General features: G+C 42.8%; 1 protein-coding gene across 17 annotated transcripts in view; it reads right to left on the minus strand.

The window, feature by feature from the left end:
* The window catches only part of LOC144682643 (inositol polyphosphate-4-phosphatase type I A-like), a 253,427-nt gene that overhangs the window by 8,438 nt on the left and 227,644 nt on the right, over window positions 1-17,345 (minus strand). For all 17 annotated transcript variants that reach the window (XM_078545176.1, XM_078545174.1, XM_078545181.1 and 14 more), the window contains 2 exons: window positions 17,199-17,311; window positions 10,707-10,861 (listed from right to left, as the gene is read on the minus strand). In XM_078545176.1, coding sequence (XP_078401302.1) covers window positions 10,707-10,861; window positions 17,199-17,311 — 268 coding nt within the window. The remainder of the gene's footprint in view (window positions 1-10,706; window positions 10,862-17,198; window positions 17,312-17,345) is intronic.

The raw sequence follows: 17,345 nt of genomic DNA on the forward strand, positions 1-17,345 counted from the left end.
TTATATGCTTTTTCTTTAAGTTTGATACTGTTTTTAACTTTTTTAGTTAACCATGGATGGTGGGCCCTCCCCTTAAAATTTTTCTCTTATTGGAATGTATATATTCTAAAATATCCCTTTAAATGTGTACCACTGAACTTCCATTGACATATCCCTTAACTTCATTTTCCAGTTCACTTTAGCTAGCTCTGCTTTCATGCCTTCATAATTACCTTTATTTAAGTTTAAAACACTAGGCTTGGATGCACTCATTTCTCCCTCAAAATCAATGTAAAATTCAATCATATTATGATCACTGCTATCTAGGGGTGCCTTCACTAGGAGGTTATCAATTAATCCTATCTCCTTGCTCTACACCAGGTCTAGTGTAGCCTGTGCTCTGGTTGGCTCCAGAACGTGCTGTTCTAATAAACTATCCTGAAAACATTCTATGAACTCATCTACGCTACCTTTGCCCATCTGATTTTTCCAGCCTATATGTAGATTAAAATCCCACTGATTATTGCTGTACCTTTCTGGCAAGCTCCCATAATCTCTTCTTTTACTTCTTTTATACTTTGTCCTATTGTGTAGTTACAATTAGGAGGCCTGTACACCATTCCCACAAGCAACTTCTTGCCTTTATCATTCTTCATCTCAACCCAAACTGCTTCTACATCCTGGTTTCCTGAACTTAGGTCATCACTCTCTAATGTGCTCATAGCATCATTAATTAACAGAGCCACTCCTCCACCTTTTCCTAACTTCCTGTCCTTCCAAAATGTCATGTACCCATCAATATTCCGGTCCCAATCTATGTCATCCTGTAGCCGTGTCTCTGTAATGGCTATCAGGTCGTACTTATTCATTTCTATTTGTACTATCAGTTCATCTGTTTTTTGTTTTGCTTTGAATGCTGTGTGTGTTTAGATACAGAGCCTTTAATTTTGTTCTTATATTATTTTTGTAGTGTCTAGCTTTATCTGTTGATTTACTCTTAGATTTGTACTCACTGTCCCTTCCTGTCACAGTCTTGTGCCTGTCTCTCTTGCCTGGTCTCTACTCCTTGGTTTACCACATCTCCCCAAATTTCATCCCTTGACCCCACTATTCAGTTTAAAATCCTCTCTACTTCCCTAGTTAGGCGGCTTGCGAGGACACCAGCCCCAGTTTAGGTGTAGACTGCCCCAATGGTACAGGTCCCACTTTCCCCAATACTGGTTCCAATGCCCCACAATCCAGAACCCATTTCTCCCACACCAGTTTTTAAGCCACGCATTCACCTCTCTAATCTTATTTGTCCTATGCCAATTTGCACGTGGCTCAGGTAATAATCCAGAAATTATTACCTTTGAGGTTCCGCTTCTTAATTTGGTGCCTAGCTCCTCATACTGACCATATAGAGCATCCTTCCACATCCTATGTCGTTGGTACCCACATGGACCACAACCACTGGATCCTCCCCCTCCCACTGCAAGTTCCTCTCCAGCCCTGAGCAGATGTCCTGAACCCTGACACTGGGCAGGCAACAAAGCCATCTGGACTTTCAGTATTTACTACAGAGAACAGTGTCAATCCCCCTCATTATACTGTCCCCTACTACCACTACATTCCTTTTTGCTCCCCCGACGTGGATGGCTTCCTGTATCACGGTGCCATGGTCAGTTTGCTCATCCACCCTGCAGTTTCCACTCTCATCCAAACAAACTGAGAACGTCAAACCTATTGGACAATTGCAGAGGCTCACACGCCTGCCCTCTGGGTCCCCTTACCTGCCTCACTCTGTCATACCCTCCTGTTCTTGGCCACTGAGCAAATCAGAAGACCCTATCCTGACTGCCTCCTGGCTTAAAGTATCCATGTAACTTTCCCCATCCCTGATGTGTCACAGAGTCTACAGCTCAGCCTCCAGCTCAATGACTGAACCGAGGTTCCTCAAGCCACAAACACTTACTGCAGGCGTGTTTGCCCTGGATCACAATGTTATCCAGGAGCACCCACATGTTGCAACCTTGACACACCACCTGTCCTGCCATTCTTAATATACCTTAAATAATTACTTAATTATATTAATCACTTATTTAATGTTGCTTTCTTATATATTTGATTAACTTTACCACCAAATTGTGTACGATTTTAAACCTTAGGGATAGAATATAACTTATCCACTTACCAGATACTCACCAAACAGCTAGCTCCTTTCCCTTAGTAAAGCAAGAATCATTTCTATGGGGTGAGAAAGATAGGAAAAGGAAGCGAACATCTTCTCCGAACTCGCCTCTCACCAAACTCCAAGTCTTCACTCAGTTTGTCAGCTGCACTCCACTTGCCAAGGCTGCACTAAAGAACCCTGAACTTATAGCAAACTGAACTGGGTCTACAGTAACCAGGTTCAACCAGTTAGCTAATTAACTAGACAGCTCCTACAGCTGAGAGTGAGCTTATCCTGTCTAAACTGCAAGAAAGAACGAACTTAGCCTGTTGACACAGTACTTTCCAGTAACTGCTAATTACAGACTGGATTAGATTTTAAGGGTAGACATTCAAGTGTGAGGTTTGAAAATCATTGTTGGCAGATTATTTGTAAAAGATATCATAGGGAGCTCAAATCAAGTTCTGTTCTGACGTATAGATAAGCATACTTTCAACAGGATTTGCTGGGGACCAATCAGGGGCAAGAATGCTAATAAATTTTCCTATTCCTAACCCAAGCTAACTGTAACTCACCTTGCACTGCCTAAAATCAGGAGGACCTTTTAGATATTTGTTGACTGGATGTACTAATTCAGCAACATGATCAATATTTAATGAATGTCTAACTTTCTTTTCCTTGCTTCTCGTAGGTTAGCATGCAGCTGTATTTTTCCAAGGTTAATTCCTGTGTTCCTGGCACTTGTAACTTCGCCTTCTCAGCAGCCTTTAACAAAAATGTAGCTTCACGCTGCCAGTGACTGCTTCAGGGGTGTGGGGTGCTGTCAAAGCTGAGAATCAGAACTAAAACTTCTGCTTTGCTTGCTGTCCAACATGAAAAGAGGGAAAGGACTGATGTTTGGACGTTAAATGCCTAGATTCTGAGAGAATCTAAGTGAAACATGTTCTATCCAAGTTGTAACTTAAATAGAACTAATGGTTTAATGGTGGTTATTCCTTCAGCAGACAAGAGGGTGAATAGCACATTTGGAATCAAAAACATATTTGTGAGTAATCACAATATTTTAACACTTGTGGATGAATACTATCTGCTGTTTAAGGTTTGTTCTTTGTATCTTGCTGTATCTTTTGGCTTCTTTGGATTACTGACCATGCAAATATATTTGACCAGGAAGTTCTGTCTGTAATCATTAATATAATGACATGTTACTTTCTACCTTTCTTCAAAAGAGCAACAATGACCCCTATATCCTGGCAAACTACATCTCATCTCCAAACTCCTTTTCCTCTCCAACGTCATTGGCCATTTTCCGAATGGCAGGCAGTGACTAGTGGGGTACCACAGGGATTGGTGCTGGGACCCCAGTTATTTACAATATATATATTAATGATTTAGATGAGGGAATTAAATGTAATATCTCCAAATTTGCAGATGACACAAAGCTGGGTGGGAGGGTGAGCTGTGAGGAGAATGCAGAGATGCTTCAGTGTGATTTGGACAAGCTGAGTGAGTGGGTAAATGCATGGCAGATGCAGTATAATGTGGATAAATGTGATCTTATCCATTTTGGTAGCAAAAATAGGAAGGCAGATTATTATCTCAATGGCTATAAATTGAGAGAGGGGAATGTGCAACGAAACCTGGGTGTCCTTGTACACTAGTCGCTGAAGGTAAGCATGCAGGTGCAGCAGGTGGTAAAGAAGGCAAATGGTATGTTGGCCTTCATAGCCAGAGGGTTCGAGTACAGGAACAGGGATGTCTTGCTGCAATTGTACAGGGCCTTGGTGAGACCACACCTGGAATATTGTGTGCAGTTTTGATCTCCTTATCTGAAGAAGGATGTACTTGCTATAGAGGGAGTGCAGCAAAGGTTTACTAGACGGATTCCTGGAATGACGGGACTGACATATGAGGAGAGATTGCGTCGATTAGGATTATATTCGTTGGAGTTCTGAAGAATGAGGGGAGATCTCATATAAACCTATAAAATTCTAACAGGACTAGACAGGGTAGATGCAGGAAGGATGTTCCCGATGGTGGGGAGTCCAGAACCAGGGTCACAGTCTGAGGATATGGGGTAGACCATTTAGGACTGAGACGAGGAGAAATTTCTTCACCCAGAGAGGGGTGAGCCTGTGGAATTCGTTACCAAAGAAAGTAGTTGTTTTCAAGAAGGAGTTAGATATAGCTCTCGGGGCAAAAGGGATCAAAGGGTATGGGGAGAAAGCGGAGCAGGCTATTGAGTTGGATGGTCAGCCATGATCATAATGAATGGCGGAGCAGGCTCGAAGGGCCGAATGGCCTACTCCTGCTCCTAGTTTCTATGTAACATGCTGTCGCCTCCTAAATCTGCGTCTTCCTTTCCCAGAATGCCTTGCTTGAATTCCGCCAATCAGGTTTCTGCCCTTGCCACCATACCAAAATCGCTCCTATCCAAGTCACAAATGACACCTGGCATGGAATCGACAGGCCGACTGGCTTCCTTCTGTGCTGTAAACATTCTATGATTCTATGTGACTGTGACAGGGCAAATAATCCCTCCTATCATCTTGACCTGGCGATTTTCTTTGATACAGTCTTACGCAAATTCTGCTCCGGTCATCCAACTCGATGGCACTGCACTCACCTGGTTCCATTCTTCTCTGTCCAGAGAATAATCCACAATGAGTTCTCTTCCTGCTGCCACACCATGGGAAAGTCAGCATGGCTTTGTCAGAGGGAGGTCATGCCTAACAAATTTGATTGAACTTTTTGAGGTGGTGACCAGGTGTGTAGATGAGGGTAAGTGCAGTTGATGTAGTTTATATGAATTTCAGCAAAGCCTTTGACAAGGTCCCACATGGGAGACTTATAAAGAAGGCAAATGCACATGGGATACAGGGTAATTTGATAAGGTGGATTCAAAATTGGTTTAGTTGTAGGAGGCAGAGTATGATGACAGAAGGATGCTTTAGTGACTGGAAGCCAGTGTCCAGTGGCGTACCACAGGGATCTGTGCTCAGTCCCCTATTATTTGTCATTTATATAAACGACATAGGTGACTATGTGGGGGGTAGGATTAGCAGGTTTGCGGATGACACAAAGATTGGCCGGGTGGTTAACAGTGAGGTTGAGTGTCTTGGGCTACAGGAAGATATAGACGGGATGGTCAAATGGGCAGATAAGTGGCAGATGGAATTTAACCCTGAAAAGTGTGAGGTGATACACTTTGGAAGGAGTAATTTGACAAGGAAGTATTCAATGAATGCATGACACTAGGATGTTCTGAGGAACAAAGAGACCTTGGCGTGTGTGTCCATAGATCTCTGAAGGCAGAGGGGCATGTTAGTGGGGTGATGAACAAGGCATATGGGACACTTGCCTTTATCAATCGAGGCATAGATTACAAAAGTAGGGAGGTCATGTTGGAGTTGTATAGAACCTTGGTGAGGCCACAGCTGGAGTACTGTGTGCAGTTCTGGTCGCCACATTATAGGAAGGATGTGATTGCACTGGCGGGGGTGCAGAGGAGATTCACCAGGATGTTGCCTGGGATGAAACATTTAAGTTATGAAGAGAGGTTGGATGGACTTGGGCTGTTTTCGTTGGAGCAGAGAAGACTGAGGGGTGACCTGATCGAGGTGTACAAGATTATGAGGGGCATGGACAGGGTGGATAGGGAGCAGCTGTTCCCCTTAGTTGAAGGGTCAGTCACAAGGGAGCATAAGTTCAAGGTGAAGGGCAGGAGATTTAGGGGGGATGTGAGGAAAAACATTTTTACCCAGAGGGTGGTGATGGTCTGGAATGCACTGCCTGGGGTGGTGGAGGTGGGTTGCCCCACATCCTTTAAAAAGTACCTGGATGAGCACTTGGCATGTCATAACATTCAAGGCTATGGGCCAAGTGCTGGTAAATGGGATTAGGTAGGTAGGTCAGGTGTTTCTCACATGTCGGTGCAGACTCGATGGGCCGAAGGGCCTCTTCTGCACTATGTGATTCTGTGATTACTTCTTTATCTGTCCTTGGCCGCCTCCTATTTCACATCTACATGTTGCCCCTCAGCAACATTATCCAAAAACAACTCAGGTTGCACATGCATGCTGACGACACCCAGCTCTACCTCGCCACCATTTTTCTCAACCCATGCTCTGTCTCTAAATTGTTAGATTATATGTCCGACATCCAATACTGGATCAGCAGGAATTTCCTCCAGCAAAATATCAAGATGATCAAAACTATCACCTTAGGTTTCTGACACTAATTCTGTTCCCTAGCCACTGACACCATTCCATTCCTTGGCACCTGACTGAGACTAAACTAGACTGTTCACAACCTCGGTGTCATATTTGGCCCAAAGATGGCCTCTTCCCAATGTCTGTGCCATTAAGACTGCCTTATCTCACCTCCATAACATCGCCATATTCTTTCCCACCTCCTGTTGAACCCTTCATCCAAGCCTTTGTTACCTCTAGACTTGACATTCTAACACATTCCTGTTTGGCCTACTGAGGGTTTAGACTCTGGAATCATTGCCTTAAATCTCTCTATGTCTCTTTCCTCCTTTTAAGACTCTCCTTAAAACTTCTCCCTTTGGCTACGTGTTTTTTTCTCCACATGTGACATGGTGTCAAATTTTGTTCAATTCCGGCAATAGTACTGAAGACCTGTGCTCCAGAACTTGCCGCACCCCTAGCCAAACTGTTCTAGTGCAGTTACAACACTGGCATCTACCCGGCAATGTGGAAAATTGCCTAGGTTATGTCCTGTGCACAAAAAGGACAAATCCAACCCAGTCAATTACTGCCCTATCTGTCTACTCTCCATCATCAGTAAAGTGATAGAAAGGGTCATTAACAGTGCTATCAAGCGCAATAATCTGCTCACCGATGCTCAGTATGTGTTCTGCCAGGGTCACCCAGCTTCTGACCTCATTACAACCTTGGCTCAAACATGGACTAAATAGCTGAACTCCAGAGGTGAGTGTGACTGCCCTTGACACCAAGGTAGCATTTGACCGAGTGTGTCATTGAGGAGTCCTAGCAAAACTGGAGTCAATGGGAATCAGGGGAAAACTCTCCACTGGTTCGAGTTATACCTAGCACAAAGGAAGATGGTTCTCATTGTTGGTCAATCATCTCAGCTCCAGGACATCACTGCAGGAGTTCATCAGGGTAGTGTCCTAGGCCCAACCATCTTCAGTTGCTTCACCAATGACCTTTCTTTCAGAAGTGGGGATGTTCGCTGATGATTGCACAATGCTCAGCACCATTTGCGGCGACTCAGATACTGAAACAGTTCATGCCCAAATGCAACAAGGCCTGCACTGACATATAAATACTGTGGTTACAGAGCAGGTCAGAGGCTAGGAATCCTGTGGCGTTTAACTCACCTCATGACTCCCCAAAGCCTATCCATCATCTACAAGGCACAAGTCAGAAGTGTGATGGAATACTCTCCACTTGACTGGATGAGTACATCTCCAACAACACTCAAGAAGCTTGACACCATCCAGGACACAGCAGCCAGATTGGCACCCCATCCATAAACATTCATTCCCTCCACCACCGACGCATAGTGGCAGCAGTGTGTACCATCTACAAGATGCACTGCAGAAACTCTGCAAGAGTCCTTATGCAGCACCTTCCAAATCCATGACCGCTACCATCCAGAAGAACACCACCACCTGGAAGTTCCCCTCCAAGCTACTCAACATCCTGACTTGGAAATAATATTACCATTCCTTCACTGTCACTGGGTCAAAATCCTGGAACTCCCTCCCTAACAGCAGTGTGTGTGTACCTGCACCACAGGGACTGCAGCGGTTCAAGAAGGCAGCTCTCCACCACGTTCTCAAGAGCAATTAGGGATGGGCAATCAATGCTGGCTTAGCCAGCGATGCCCAGATCCTGTAAATGGTTGAAAAAAAAAAATGAAATGCCTTGGGGCATTTTACTATGTTTACTAAGGTGCCATATAAGTTCAGGTTTTGTTGAGAAAGACAATGATGAGCATCCTCCACGTTCCTCAGTGATCAATGAACCCTCATTTGAGTTAATTATTAAATTTGGGCACACTAACCAAAAAAAGTGGTATGCACAAGGGCAAAGATTCTGGCTCTTAGGAGCCATTCCTGATGAAAGGTTATCAACCTGAAACATTAACTCGATGCTTCTCCCTCTCCCCAGATCCTCTCAATGTTTCCAGCATTTTCCGTTTTTATTTTAGTCCATGAGAGTTTGTCTGCTACTGGAAACTGTTTTATAACGTGGTTGCAAGACAAACGTGCTGGCAAAGAGCCCACTCTATATATAATATGGTCAATTCACAGCACACTCTAACATTTCATTTCCTAGCAACAGTTACAGAACAATATATGTCCTGATCCACTTACAGATTGCATGGCCATTTTCTACAGGGAATGCAGCGGGTGGTTGTGGTGAGGTGGAGAGGGGGTAAAAAGTAAACTGAATAGGAACAGAAGGGAAAATTATATCTAAACTGAAACCAAAACGAATTTCTCTTTGGGCGTTTCCATCAATGCAACTTAAAACTCATTACCTTTGTGGCTTTCAAGCACTGGTTTTGGCTGCTTCTGAATGCTTAATAATGGCCCTTTTATATTAAGCACTAATTATTAAATAAAGAGAAATAATTATTTTTTTAAAGAAAATGCAAAGTGATCATATCACTTTTTAGAGGAACTGCATCTCAATTTCCCACCAGGTTATAAGGCTGATCCCTAGGGTCACAGGGCTGAGTTAAGAGGAAGGACCAGAGAAATTTGTGGTCTGCAGCTGGATAGGTGGGGGTTGTGGGAGGAACTACACTTTTTTAGTTCTTGTATGAATAAGCTCGTATTTAACCTTAATTTCAGTCAGGAGTTAACGAGTTCTCAGAAAAGTAGTCGTGCGCTGGCATCTTGCCAGATTTTGATGACAGTTGGTTATCATGTACAATACTTGGCCTGCTCTACAATTTAGTCAGGTTAAATAACAAAATCCTCCAGGCTTTGAAAAATAGAAATAAAGGTTTCTCTGAACTACCATTGTTAATGATTGTTCTAATACAGCAAATTAACTCAGTTTTAAGTATATTAAAGCTAATGCTTTTACAACCTTAAAAAAACAAAAATGATCAAAATAGGGTCACACTGTTATCCTGCAAACCAGTTGAAAATTATATACGTAGAAATTTCAGCTATAGAAAAGTTCCCAATGCGTTACAGACGCCATACATTACCAACCTGGGTATAACCATATTTTGCCAGTAGCATACCTTTCTGAGGCTAGGCACAAGTGCATCACCTCCTGGGCTGACGTGAAGTTGCTATGATGACTTTAATAATTAATTCAATTCATAATTCATTCACGGGATGTGGGCTTTGCTGGCTGGGCCAGCATTTATCGCACATCCCTAGTTGTCCTTGAGAAGGTGGTGGTGAGCTGCCATCTTGAACCGCTGCAGTCCATGTGGTGTAGGTACACCAACAGTGCTGTTAAGAAGGGAGTTCCAGGATGTTGAGTTGACTGGAGCTAGTCCAAGACATAAAAGGCTTAGCCCTGCTAGCTGCGTCACCGCAGCAGGTCGAGAGTAAAGAGACCTGCCTGAAGTGAAGGCTCTCCTTTAGTGTAGGAACATAGAAACAGGAGTGGGCCATTTAGCCCCCTCCACCCTATTCCAACAATCAATTTGATGCAACAAAAATCTGTTTAGAATTTAACCGACCTAAGCTCAACAGCTTCACCAACCTTTGTGTGAAGTGCTTCCTGATATCAGCCCTGAAAAGGAAATCTGATTTTCTTTTAAAAAAAAATACACTTAAATCTTAGTTTACTACTACCCTTTTTATCGGCAGCATTCTGAGGCTCAAAATAGATTTTTTTTTAAAGTTATATTTCTTCAGCAAATTTACAATCTCCTTTTGGGAAAAATACTCCATTGCTGATCTATAGTCATATAATTAGCTCACTCTACAAATTTTTAGAAGCTATCCTAGTGGCAGGAGAGGAGTTGAAGGAGATGGTTAGGAAGAAGAGTGAGAAATGTTCACCAAGGTGAGGTGGATGGTCACATCCCAACAAATCTTGAAGCAAGCATGTGTTTGGGTGCAAATAAGTTTTATTGGAGAAGGGGCAGGACCAACAAGGCAGTCAGAGGATGGGTAGTGAGAGCATAGGAAGACACAAAAAGCCTCTTGAAGTTCATGCACATTCATGGACACCATTATAATAAGGGGAATGTGGTACATCACAAGAGAAGGACAGGTTAGTGCTCCAGATGGAGGGGGCAGATAAGCAACAAATGCGCCCAAAGCAGGAAGTGTTGGGAGTCAGCCCTGTTCCTTTCTAATCTGTACAATCTGTAATTGCATAAACCTCCTTCAGAGATACGTTTTTGTTGCCCCAGCACTAGGATTAGTTAAGCTTACAGTAATAAATATAATTTACATAATTTTCACATCCCATTTCTCAGTGCAATTCACTGCATCCTGCTTTACAAATCCTTGCGTTATTGAAGAATTACTTTTCTGCAGTTTGCATCTTTCCACAATCAATGTGCGCAGCTTTGAATGGCTTGCCAACAAATGAAAGCCTACCTCCTCATGCAGTCCAGGGCCTGCGTGAAGACCTGAGGAGCCATGCCATGCTCATGCTGCAGGATCAGGCACTGTTCCAGTGTGATCGACATAGCTGTTCGGTCCTTGGCACTTTTACAGCTTGTAAATCTAACACCATTTAGTCTACGACAAATCTAAAAACAGAAAATGAAAAACAAAATCACATTAGTATATTAAAAGTGATTTAATTCTTAATACCTAAATTTCAAAATGAAGTGTATTTCTGAAATAAATGCAGCAAGGTTACAGAAACTTATAAATGGATACATGTGAAGTATAGTAGATTCATCTGAGAGGTTCCGTTAGCTTCATGAATGCCAAAAGATGGGCATTTATACCACAGGAAAATAAATCACATGTTCCAGTAATGTCGCAAAGTGCTTCATATTTATTTGCTTTATGAGGTAGCCTTTATGAGCTTGCGCCATGGTGGTCAACTCTGTTAAGCATCAGCAGGTGATGATCAGGAGCCACAGCCTGGCATGCTAATCTCTGCTGCATTTGCTGTGAGTAGAGGAAGACAGTGGAATGAGAAGGTGTGCAATTCATTGACCTCTGTTTTCTCTGGACCCTCTTCTCAGTCAGCTAGCTTTTTGTTTCTGCTTGCCTTTTCCAATGCCCTTCGAAACGGTCAGCAACTGTCTCCCAGCTGTCAGTGTCAGTATCCACCATCTCCATATCTCATTTGCAGGTGTCCTCATAGTGGAGGTATGGAAACCCAGGAGGTCATGACCCAGTGGTCAATTCTCCATACAGGTGGTCTTTGGGTATATATCTATCAAATGAACGTGGCCAAGCCAGCATACCATCCTGACTTGGAACTATATTGCCATTCCTTCACTGTCGCTGGGTTAAAATCCTGGAACTCCTACCCTAACAGCATTGTGGATGTACCTAAATCACATGGATTTCAGGGGTTCAAAGCAGCTCACCACCATCTTGTCGAGGGCAATTGGGGATGGGCAATTAATGCTGGCCTAGCCAGCAACACCCACATCCTATGAAAGACTAAAAAAACATACATCATTGGCTTAGCAATGAGTGCATGCTAATGGAATTGGCACATTCCTGGACCTCTGAGTTGGTGACCATGCCCTGCCAGGAGATGTTAGAGGATATATCTGAGACAGCAAAAGTGGAAACTATTCAGCTTTTGTTCCTGCCTAGCATATGTTATCCAGATCTCACCACTTAGAAGAGTGCGCTGAAGAAGTAGGCATGGTAGGCTCTCAGTGTGGTGTTCACAGGTTTCTGCTGTTCCACACATTCTTACTTAGCTTGAACATAATAGCTGCAGCTTTTGCAATGCGCATGTTGATTTCAGCATCAAGTGACAGATTGCTGGAGATTGTGGAGCCTTGTTAGGTGAAGCTATCAACAACCTCCAGTATCACATTGTCAGTGATGATACATGGCAGTGTTGCAAAATTTTGCACCATGATATTTGTTTCCCTGATGCTGCTGGTCAAATCAAGCTCTTTATGTGTGAGAGAATCTGTCCATTTGTTGCAGGTGTTCCTCAGTATGGAATGTTGGTGCAGCATCGTCAGGGTGAAGCAACACTGTGTGAATGAGCACACCTTTGTCTCGGATCTCAGATGAGCAAGTCTGGACAGCTTTCTGTCAGTTCTGGTATAAGTACACACCCTCTGTAGATTACCTGAAGACATGTAACAGCAGCAATGAGAAGAACATGCCAAACTGTCAGTGCCAGAACACAACCCTGTTAGAGCCCACTGCAGGTCTCAAAGGGTTCTGATGTTGCCCTGTCATAGCTGACCTTATCCATCATGTTGCCATGGAAAGAGATGACAACATTGAGCAGCTTCATCGGGCAGCTAATTTTCTCCGGCAGCTTAAACAGTCTGCCTCTGCTCACATGGTCGAATGGTGGGATCAATGTAGGCAATACATAATGGTCTTTGTTCACAGCATTTCTCTTGCAGCTGACGGGCTGAAATCATCATATCAATTTAGATCTTTCAGTTCTGAAAGCATATGGGCAAATACTTTTCCCACCATGCTCAGCTTGGAGCTGCCTCAATAGTTGTTGAAATCACTGTGGTTGCCTTGTTCTTGTACAGGGTCACAATCTTTGCATCTCACATATTCTGGAGTACTGCCTCCAGCAGAGCCACAGAAGTTCACACAGATGCTGCATGAGTGCCAGTTTCCCATGCCTGATGAGTTCAGGTGGTATAGCATCAGCATCTGGAGCTATGTCCATGACAAATGAGTCAATAGCTTTGCTAAGCTCCTCCACTGTGATTTCGATATACAGCTCCACCATGACAGGCAGGCTTTCTATGGTGTCTAGAGTTTCCTCAGTGGCAGTGTTCTCCCCAGAGTACAACTCAAGGTAGTGTTCACCCATCACTCCAACTGTTTACTGCAGGCAATGATGACCTCCCCTTCCTTGGTTTTCAGTGGAGCTGTTTTCTTTGCTGATAGACCGGTTGTTGTTTTGACCCCTTAATACATTTTCCGTGACAGAATATCCAGCGGTTCTTCAATAGTGTCATAACCAGTAATCAGTGGCACACCACCCAGCAGTCTGTTTAACTTTACTTCGAGGAGTTTTTAGTGCATTCAGAGTTTTTCCACTTGGATCTCACAGGATCACGGAATTGTTGCAGCATAGGAGGCGGCCAGCTGGCTCACAGTACCTGCAATGGCTCTCCGAATGAGCAATTCACCTAATACCCTTCTGCTGCCTTTTCAGATAACAGTCCGATTCCCTACTGAATGCTTCATGTTACGATAAGGGCAGAAGGAGTTCGTGGTTTGATTAGCCCCACTACTCCACAGGTCGCACCATTCATTTAAAAGTTAGATTCACTCACCAAAATAGCCAATCCTTTGCCTTCACTGCTGTTACCCAGAATATAAGAGACTTTAACCTGGCTTCTTTTAATAAACAACAAATTTATTATAAAACCAGTCTTAGTCAAATAGAAAGGCAAACCTTATTAACATACAGTATGAATATGAAAGTACACCAATTACTCTTTCGAGATACCCTAAGTCTCTCGCTCTCTCTCACACAGACACGCGAAAAAAATAAATAAATAAAAATAAAGGAATTCTGCTAAAGGTTAAAGGTTAATAGTTCAAGGGAAAAGGAGATAGTGGAGTTTTTGAAATGGTGCACGGGTTATACAGTTAGTTTCTCAGCACTGATCTTCTAAACAGTCGATGACTCTTGCACTGCTTTCCAGGCGGACTTGAGGAATACTTGCAGGTACTCAATTCCAGCACATGGAGCAAACTTAGGTGCAGCTTATATTCACCTCTGGCTGTGGACTGGCTCTGGGCTACAAAAAGGCTGCTGTCTTCTTTTCGCAAGAAGTTGGTCCTCCTTCTTCTCAAAGTAAAACCAAAGCCAACTTTTAAATAGTTGTGACCCCCTTTGTACACAGTCCACCAGGGTCAAAAGGTTACCAGCTTTTTAAAATTGCTTACTTATCTTTTCTTGTAAAAGATGGCTTTTCCAGGAATAGCAAGCAGAGTCCTGCATTAACCCTTTAAGAAACAGTTTCTTTCTAACACAAATTCTTCCAGAATGTTCTTAGTCCTTGAAGATGAACCATTTTCTGTGATTAAAGAGTTCATGACATTCAATCGAACCTGCCTCCACCACACCATCAGGCAGTGCATTCCAAACCTTAACCACTCACTGCAGAAAAAGTTTCTCTTCGTATCATTTTTGCTTCTTTTACTAATTACTTTAAGTCTGTGCCCTCTTGTTCTCGATCCTTTCACAAGTGGAAACAGCTTCTCTCTTGTAATTAATGAGCAACTGCTGGACTTCAATGATTGTCAACATCATGATGGAACCTTTGAACCAGTCAGCATTTTCCTGTTCTTGCTTTCCATATGTCGAGACTGTGGTATTATAGATGGTGTCTTGATGTACGTCCCATTTTACTTCAACACTGTGCAGGAATGCTGGAGAGTGCCTGGTCAATCAAATCTGTGGGTAGGCTGCATGGCTGATGTTGATATAAGGATGGCATTTCTGCTTTGAATGAAAAAGCTTCAAGGGTTGCATCTTCACCCTAGTGCACACCAGGGAATGATCAGCATCAAAGTCAGCACTGTGGTCGCTGCATGAATTGAGAATACTGTTCAGAGAGAGACACATCAGATCCAGTTGGTGCCAATGCCCTCATCTTGGATGTCTCCAGGACACACTGAGGCATGATTTGTTCTGAAAGGTGTTAGTTACACATAGCTTGTGGTTACTGGCAAAGCTCACAAAATTTCTGTCTGACCGACTGCGGTGGGTGGTGGCTGACCAGTGGAACACGTTGGAGACAGCCTGTGGCACCTGTTCTCAATGCCATTCGAATTGCACTTATCACTCGTAATCGCTGTCTCCCATCTTATGTTAACACTCCGCAGCAAAACTGAAGTGGCCTCTCCCAGGTCCAAGCCAGGACAAAATTTATCAAGACCCTGGGCTGCCCAAATGTCAGAGTCCCCCTTGCAACCTCCCCAGTTGAGTCCAAAGGAATACAAAGTAGTGTGTTTGGCACCAACGTGGTTGCAGTTGTTGTTGAAAAGATGACATATTTCAATGTCAGTCCACCTTTGGTGTCCACTCCAGATTTTTTGTCACAGTTTACTCCCTGAGCCTTCAACTCTCCTGAGGTATCCCACAAGACAGTGGAGCTATTCACCCATAGCAGGGAGTTTGGTTCATGAGCACCAGGGCATGTCCACATGCTAGTAAACCTGAACACTGCATGCCTGGGGCCAAACCTCTTCAGAGTTCCTCTGAAGCTTTAGCCCAGGGTTGTGGGGGTGCACAGTTTCCATGCGTCACAACAGCTGAGGCCTTGTCAATGGAAAGGCTGTGCACAGACAGGAAAAGACTTACACGTTTGGCTCTCTTTTTTTGCATTGTTGCTAGCCAGCGATGTGGGCTGAAAATGAGAAGCAAAGTAGCGCACAAAAGCAGAAAGCATGCTAATGCTCTTCACCCACGCAATAGACATTTCAACCTTTTGCAAAAAAAAAAGTAACGATTTATGTAGATAAATACAGCCATTTTTGTGTGCACAGCATAGTTAAGTTCCCATAAACAGAAATGAGCAATTGGTCAGAGAGGGAGAATTGATAGCCAGAATACCAGGTGAATTCCATTCTCTTTTTGACTAGTGTTACTTCTCTTTACAGCCCACTCACTAGTTGCAATAGCCAACAGGACCATAATGAAACATCTCAATTCAAGAATAGCTTTGACAATACAGTACTTGCTCAGAACTGCACTGAAATGCCATTCAGAGTTCAAGCTCAAGTCCTGGATTGAGACTTGAAGCCACAATCTCTAGCAATGTAACTAACTGAGCAAGCTGACACTGATAGTTTTAAGCTCATTATTATTAATATATTGTCATCATGCAAAACATCATTAAAAATATACCTTCATATAATTATTTGGCATGTGTTAAATGTAGTTGTTAGGAGAGAGCATACTGACATGCAATAAAATTAATAGTGATATTGAACCTTTAAGTGCTGGGAGTTCTTTTTCTCTATGGCTTACTGCTTAGCAAGAGCTTTTGCTGTATGAAACTGTGCCAATAGTTGAATTAGCAAACTATCTTCATAAATGAATAACATAATACTCATTTCACAATACACATGTATGATTACGCACACTCTACTTTGGGGAAAAAAACAAATTTTAACTTTTAATTAACATAAGGTGCAAGTTCAGAGTTACAGTACTCGACTTTATAAAAGGAGTTACTTACATCCAGATTTAACTAGTGCCCCCATACTATCACTGTTACGAGTGCAAGGTTTGATGGTTATGTTTTAAACTCCCTTTAATTCAGGTAAAATGGAGCAGGTGACCCTCCTACTAGTTCTGCCTGACAATAAGCCTAAGGAGCCTGGTGAAACAGGGAAAAACAAGCCTGCTGGAAGCAACTTTGGACTGGTTCCTGTAAAGACCCCGATTCTGTGAAGAGTGCGCTGTAACATATAAACACTGTGTGGTTTATCGCCATATTAGGATATAAAGGGGGGATATCTTTTCTGTAGTATACTTTATTAGTTGCCAACCAGAAAAAGACCCATTTATGCCTACCCTCTGTTTCCTGCTGGCTAGTCTTGTTGGAAAATCTCCAAGTTTTTAAAGCATTTCACTATTCTCCTCAAAACTACACTGCAACAATGCAATAATAATAATTATTATTATAATAATCAACGAGTTGCCTAGCTATTGAGTTGGATGTTGTCATACGAATACAGGAAACTAATTTGCCTCAACAACAATGAAGAGCGTTTAGAATATAAAAGCTGCAACTACTGGAAATCCAGTTGTGATGTAGGTTTTCATCTGAAATATTTGCCATTACTGCTTCTTTCAAATGTTGACTAACTGGTCAGCTTTTCGGTTATGACCATTTCATTGGAATGTAACAATTATAGTATTTAATTTGCAATAAAACTGTTTACCTCAGCAGCTTGCCAAAGGATATCGACATTCTTATTTTTTCTTGCATGGACATTCTGGCCAAGAAACCTCAACAGTTCAGGTAGACAGGTCTGACTCCGGGATCGAGGTAAACCTAAAGAAATCACATATTTTGAAGAAATAAACTA

This window comes from Cetorhinus maximus, chromosome 7 (assembly GCF_964194155.1).
Source record: "Cetorhinus maximus chromosome 7, sCetMax3.hap1.1, whole genome shotgun sequence".
Classification (NCBI taxonomy): Eukaryota; Metazoa; Chordata; class Chondrichthyes; order Lamniformes; family Cetorhinidae; genus Cetorhinus; species Cetorhinus maximus.